This window comes from Alligator mississippiensis, chromosome 4 (genome assembly GCF_030867095.1).
Source record: "Alligator mississippiensis isolate rAllMis1 chromosome 4, rAllMis1, whole genome shotgun sequence".
Lineage (NCBI taxonomy): Eukaryota > Metazoa > Chordata > Crocodylia > Alligatoridae > Alligator > Alligator mississippiensis.
The window spans coordinates 142,155,268-142,162,232 of NC_081827.1; the positions used below are offsets into that span (position 1 = coordinate 142,155,268).

General features: G+C 40.5%; 1 protein-coding gene across 4 annotated transcripts in view; it reads left to right on the forward strand.

Annotated features, from left to right (window-relative positions):
- The window catches only part of AKAP3 (A-kinase anchoring protein 3), a 25,614-nt gene extending 20,237 nt beyond the window's left edge, over nt 1-5,377 (forward strand). For all 4 annotated transcript variants that reach the window (XM_019482186.2, XM_019482189.2, XM_059726700.1 and 1 more), the window contains exons 4-5: nt 153-2,381; nt 4,854-5,377. In XM_019482186.2, coding sequence (XP_019337731.1) covers nt 153-2,381; nt 4,854-5,009 — 2,385 coding nt within the window. In that variant the 3' untranslated portion in view covers nt 5,010-5,377. The remainder of the gene's footprint in view (nt 1-152; nt 2,382-4,853) is intronic.
- Nucleotides 5,378-6,965: the final 1,588 nt, after the last annotated feature.

The window sequence follows — 6,965 nt, forward strand, 5'->3', positions numbered from 1 at the left end:
CAATTACTCATATTTTGGTACAAAAAAGGCCAGCAAAAGCTACATCAGGCCTTTACATATAACTCCTAGAATTCTGACAGGCTTTTTACTGTAAGAACCCAACTACTGGGGAAATCAACCATTGTACATTTCTGTTTTGTTTTAATCCTTAGACTGATTCAGCAAAACTTTTCAAACAAGCTGCAGCTGATCCACTTAAAATCTTGATTTGGCTCCGAAAAGACCTTGAAAGATGTGCACTTGGAATCCAGGATGTGCTGAATTCTACTGGCAAACAGAATGCTGAGGAAACTGCAAGGGAACCTTCCCTGGGTGGACACAGCCTCCAACCAGGCAATGCACCCTCACCAGATGGTTTTAGTGTCTATGACAAGCAATTATGCATGGACATCAGATCCAACAGTGGATCACCAGAGTTTCATTTGGAAATGAAAAATACCTTGAATAAAAAGGAGCCAAAAGACACCAAAGGTGAACTTGCTTCTGCAGAGGCCCAGCAAGATGGCGACAAGCTTTCTCTTTGTGTCAGTAGACTGTCTAACCTTGTCATTTCAATGGCACATAAAGAGATTAACGAGAAGTCAGATGGTGCCGATCAGTGCATAAACAAGTCACTTTTTGCCACTTTTGGGGAACCAGGCCACAAGTCTATTGGAGTAGGCACTGAGAAAGGCAAAAACAACCCATCAGAGAATTCAGATCAAATGAATGTTAATTTGAAGGAAACCAAGTATGAAGACAATTCATCTTCCAAGAAGAAAACATTATTTTATAAAGAAGTAAACCAACAATCTTCCAATAGAAATGAGTTTTGTCATGAAAGGGGGTCATTGTTCAATGACCAGAAACAATGCCATCATAAAAAGCGCTTTGGCCAAGATGAATTTACGAATACTCTAAGCAAAGGGATACTGGTATATGCAAATAATGTGGTTTCAGACATGATGGTCACAGTTATGAAGACCATGAAAATTCAAGCAAGTGACTCAAGCATAGCTTGTATGGTGCTGAAGAAGGTGTTACTGAAGCATTCTAAAGAGGTTGTTTCAGACTTAATAGACTCCTGCATGAAAAATTTACATAATATCACAGGGACACTTATGACCGACTCAGATTTTGTTTCAGCAGTGAAGCGTACTCTGTTCAACCAAGGAAGTCACAAGGCTGCAGAAATTGTACAAGCAATGCTGAATCATTTGCATAACACTTTAATTGTGCAAAAACCAGCAGGTGATAAGGCCCAGTCTCAAAGCCTTACATACGCATCTGTGAAGTCAGGCTCAGAAACAGCAGATTCAAAGTTTCAGAACTTGAGGTTTGCAGCAACAAAAACTGAAACAGTGACCAAAGAAAAGGAAAAGACCTGTGCAGAAACAATAGGTAACCACATCATTAAGCAGGGGCTTACTCTGTGGCATGAAAATAAAAACAAATGCAACCTATGTTCAAAATTCCAACCTCCAACAAGCCAGGCCAGAAATAAACCACATGAAAACATACCCTTTAGTTCAGAAATTCAAGATATGCCTAAAATCTCAGCAGACTCATGGGCAAAAGACTTGATTGTGACTGCCCTGTTGTTAATACAATATCACTTAATCCAACAGGAGAACGCAGGCAAGGCTTTGGCTGAAGGCAGCAGTCCTAACAAAGCAGGTACCACTGCATTTGGATTCTTCTCTCAGCAGTCCCAGGACAAAGGTGGTGACATGAAGTTCAGGCTATCTTCAGCAAATGATCAAGATCCATCAGCCCAAGCTGATGAATCAGATTCTGAGAAGTCAGATCTTCAAAAGCAGAACCCTGAAAATGGCATGTCTAGTGCCATCTTAATGCTAATCCAGAAGTTAATCAATGAGTCTGGCTGCAAATCAGAAGGGCAGCCAGGAAATTCAGCGATGGATGAACCGAACAGGGATCCTGGCAAAAATTCTGAGGGACATGCCTCTTCTGTCCATTCAGAAACTGAACAGTCCTGTGAGGATGCTATTTCTGGACTGACAAAAATGATTACCAATCAGTTTGACCTAGGTGGAAAAGAGGGGAGCAGTGGACAATTTATTGATAGCTTGGTTGATACCGTCACAAAGTTGTGTCTTATGATAGCCAAATATAGCAACCCTGAGTCTGCTCTAGCAGAGATAGGGAATGGGGAAGATGGCATGGGAGGTATGGATTCTAGGAGTCCAGGGGCAGCTGATGCTGCTTTGGGGTCAGGAGAAGACAGTGCTTCTGGTCACAAAGTGATAGTAATGAATCAGAATCCCCCTGACAACATACATAAGAAACAGCTCTATTCCATCCTCCAGTGGGTGGCTGCCTCTCAGACAAATGTGCCGGTATTATACTTCTTGGATGAGGATGATGAGTTTCTGAATAAGGTAAGTAATGCAGCAACTGGAGAATGGTCAGGGGTGTTAGAACATGGTGGCATTTAAATACTTCTGTTTTCTATTATCCTGCAGAAGACACAAGTTTAGTTGCTATGAAAAGCTGAATTTTTGACATTTTCGCTGTCTAGACTAGTATTCAATGTAGTACTGATGGCAGTAGCTCATCACTGGTCAGAGCAGAACTTTTCTTTACAGTGCACTCTCTGCTACTTTAATTAGTCTACTTTAAATGGACCACACCACTTTGTTTCCATCACTTCCCTTTTACACTCTTAATAGTGGGAAATATTATTTTGTGAAATAAACTTTTCATGCTAAATCCATCTTATAGAAACAACTCAGAAGTTACAGATGGTATACACTCCATTTTTATCTCTCATTAAAAATTTGGCCCATTCTTAACACCAAAAGAGTTTAAAACCCAAATTACTTTTCACTGTATTTGCTCTGTTTACTGTTTGTATTTCTCTCTGTGTGAGCAATGAAAATCAGTTTCAGTCTTTGTGTACTCAGTTTCACTTTCAGGTTGCTGTGAAATTTTGCTTTATACACACAGGACATTTAAAAACAGAAATACGTATTACTTGGGTCATTTAACAGATTATTCAACCAAATCCACAGGTCAGGAGCCAGGTTTGTAGAGGTCAATAGTAACAGGTCTTGTTTCAGGTTTCATTTTCTTAATTTGTGTAATTAAGCTGGGACTGTAATGTTGTTTCATTTTCCATTTTGGATCCAGTGCCACAAAGCTCAGGCTGAGATACAAACTTTCCCCAGTCTTAAAAGCATAGGAATCCATAACCCATTGAAGGCAATGGGAGGCCTTCATTTCCCTCACCAGAAACTAGACCAAGAACCTAAGAAAATCCAGGAGAGCCATTCCCAGTTCATGCCCATAAACAAGCACATACCCTACAGATTACTTCCACAAATTCCGCTCTATTGTTGTTTTCCATAGCCTTCAAACTATGGGTGTTCCTCCACCTGCTGTGATACTTCAGCATGACAGGTTAATGCTTAGCTTCCCCCTTACCATTGAATTTCCAGACGCTTCTTTTGAGTAATTTTTTTTTGTCTCAGTCTTGCTTTTTGGCATTTTATTTCTGTTTTCTTCATGGTGGTTTAAAAATAAATAAATAAGGAATGAAAAGGGATTTTTTTTTTCCCTGGAAGTGACTATGATTGTATTGAGCAGAGAGAGGTAGTTAGTTAGCTGTGTTGGTCTGAAATCAGACAGACAGATGGCAGGGTAAATTTACTTTCTAAACTGAATCAGATACATAAGCTTTCATGAGCAAGAGCTCACTTCATCAGATGCTTTTATTGTCACGGTAGAATTTAGCTAAAGTCTGCTGTCCAATTACATATGTATATAATTTTAAAAAAGGGATTTATTTCATGCCAGACTGTAATACCTTAGGAGCTAGGACATGATGCTTGCCATCAATAGTCTATGTGGGCATGGCTTGCATGGAAGAATGTCCTTAAGTACTTGAAAGGTAGCTGAGTGGTTTGGGTAAAGACACTTTTCAGAGTATAACATGTGGCACATTTTCACGTACCTTTGATTTTCTAAATGCTAAAAAAAAACCCCAAAAAACAATCAGACCTAGAATGACTTGCCAGAAACCAGGAGGTACTTGGAGAAGGTCAGTCTAAGAAGAGCCTATCTCCAGAACCATTGTAATTTCCTTCTTCAGTGGTCTACTATGCTGTCCTTGACTCTCAGAACACAATTTGTTCTCCTTTTCGTAAATAACAGATACAAAAAATGAAGCCAAATAGTTTTTCAAGAGTAATAGGTGCCAAGAAACACTTTCTTAAAATGGCTTAGACAGGAGTGATCCTATGTTCAGCAGGGTACTGGACTAAATGACCTGTAGAGGTCCCTTTCAGCCCTGCTTTTCTGTTGTGCTATGAATGTAAGCATTTCTTGAACAACTGTGCTCTAAACTCAACACTTAGTTCCACAGCCCATGGCATTTTGTTTTAGGTCAAACCCTGTTCATCTCAGGAAGAGCGAGCCTCATTCAAAATAAGTGTGTAACAAGAGTAGGATTTTGGACATTTGTAACAAGTAGCAGCTAATAAAGAGTTTTTTGATGTCCAGCCTAAATTTTCTCTTCATTAGCTTTCTCTCAGTTCACCCAGTGATTTTGCCCATGTATTACACTAATTAATATATTAACATTTGTTTTAGTATTGTGTGAATGATTATCATGTCCCCACTTACCAATGACCTAACCACATTAGGGCTCTGTGCCTCTTTTCACCATCACTATTTAAGTCAGCCTCTTGCAACACTTGGCCTTTATTGTGGGATATCATACACCTCAGAGGGGAGTGCAGAAGTAAGTGAACAAGAGGAACCTCCAATAGCCTCACCCCAGAACTGGTCCTTTAAAGAAAGATTTATGGTATGTCATCATTTGTATTTTGTTTTATTTCTCCTTTGTGCAGATTCAGCAATTGTCCTCAATAGCCATGGAGAAGGGATATAGTGTGGGGGAGATTATTCAGGCTGTGCTGAAGTATGAGAAGGAGAAGCAACTAGAAGAAGCCCTGGGAAACATTACTCGAATGCCAGTGCTGGACTGGCTGCTTAGTAACCTGTGAGCAGGGCCATCTCTTCTCTCAACCACACCAGCAGCAACCATCCCAGCTCCACTAGATCAGGCTCACCTACCTATCACTGATTTGTAGGAGATGCTATTATGAGTTATATTGACTCCTGCTGGGCAAGCATATGAATAAAAATAATAAAATACCTACAGAAGTCTGTTGGGAAAAATCAATTGCAAAATTCCCTTTTGATGGTCTCCATAAGTAGAATGTTAAACCTCACAGGTTGCTCCAACTGTAAAAATTCCTGTTCTGCCCACACATCCTTTTAAAGCAGACTCTGATCTAAAGGAGGGAGATTAAATAAGAGTTTTCAATGTATTTTTGGGATAATTTTTGTCAGAGCTGAGTAGTTACTATGCTTAATTCCCCCACGCACAAGCCAGTTAGTACCCTAGTTTTAACATCCCCGTGACGTTAAGTATTTAAATACAAATAATTGCATCAGTGGCAATTGCATTTGCAAAATCATGGAAAGGTGGGCAAAGCCTGCAATAGGTTACCACAGAAATTGGAAGTTGGGCCTGGTTTTATATAATATTTTTATTAATAATCAGGAAGAGGGAGAAAATAGCATGACACTGAAATTCAGAGATGATATTAATTAAGAAAGAGAAAAGATACCTTTGAGGACAGAGAACCCGTTGTCGAGAGGTTAGGAATAAGGATAGATAATAGCAAATGCAGCTGAACATGGAAAAATGTCAGACAGGAGCAAAAAAATAATCTGAAGCACAAATACAAAGCAGAATCCAGGAAAACAGCATCAAGGCCCATACCACGTTGAGAGGAATTATGTCAAGGAGTGCGAACACAATAGTCCCTGGTTGCATGGCTCCATAATGCCCATGCCTAGCATGGTGAATTTAGTTCTAGACACATCTTCACCCAAAGGAGATGGAAAATTTGGAATGACTTCTGAAAAGAGGAACAAAATAACCAGGGAAGTAGAGGGATTGGTTTTTGAGAAAACAGTTATATATATTTAGGTTGGCTAAGAGATGACTAAAGACAACAGTCTGCAAATGCATAAGAGTAGTAAACATCAAGGCAGGAAAGATATGCATGTAGTACATAAATTATGTAGTAGAATTTATGGTGCGAGAAAATGCAACTAATAGCAGAATGAACTTGCATACTAGTTAGGAAGTCATCAGCTTTCATCAGGATTTACACCCATGCACTTGACAGTAGAAGTTAACCATCTGTTTTTAGTGCTATAAAAACATTTAAATATTCATTCTTAGCTCCCTCTACATGTTACAGGTATCGCACAATTAACTGGTTAATTGTGCAAGTACCTTAAGACCAACTACACATGTAAAGTAGCTATCACATGATAAAAAGTGGCAACCAGCTATAAAGTTAGACCTAAAAAATATGGACTAACTTTATAGCTAGTTACTACTGATCTTTAATTTACACACATGTAATAGTGTCTTCCTTGTGCCTGGGAACCTGTCAGATAACAGGGCTCCCAGCTGCAGAGGTGCACCATGCCCAACATATAACCCCCAAGCCCTGGGGAATGCAGCTGCCATGATCCCCAGGGCTTGCAGGTGCATGAAACCCCAGCCAACAGGGAGCTTTCAGTCCCAGGTATGCTACATTTGCAGCCAGGACCAAGAGTCCCACAACTGACAGGGCTCTCAGTCCCAGCTGCATGCAAGGCACAGCCAGTACTGGGAGCCCCATCAGGTGCGCAGTCTCTCAGTCCTGGCTCTGTGTGACCCCAGCAGCTGGGAGCCTGCTTCTTGCCAGTACAGGGGGAACCCAAGATCGGGCTTTTCCTGCATGTGTAGAAGAGGTCGCATAACTGTATTACTTGGTACTTCTTCTAAGAAATAGGCCAGAGAACTGGGAACTTTCACTGACTTCCCTCAACAGGTGACTGGTAGGAAGGGCACATTGTGGGCATGTGCCCCCCTGACAGGGATGTCCCTGCTGCCA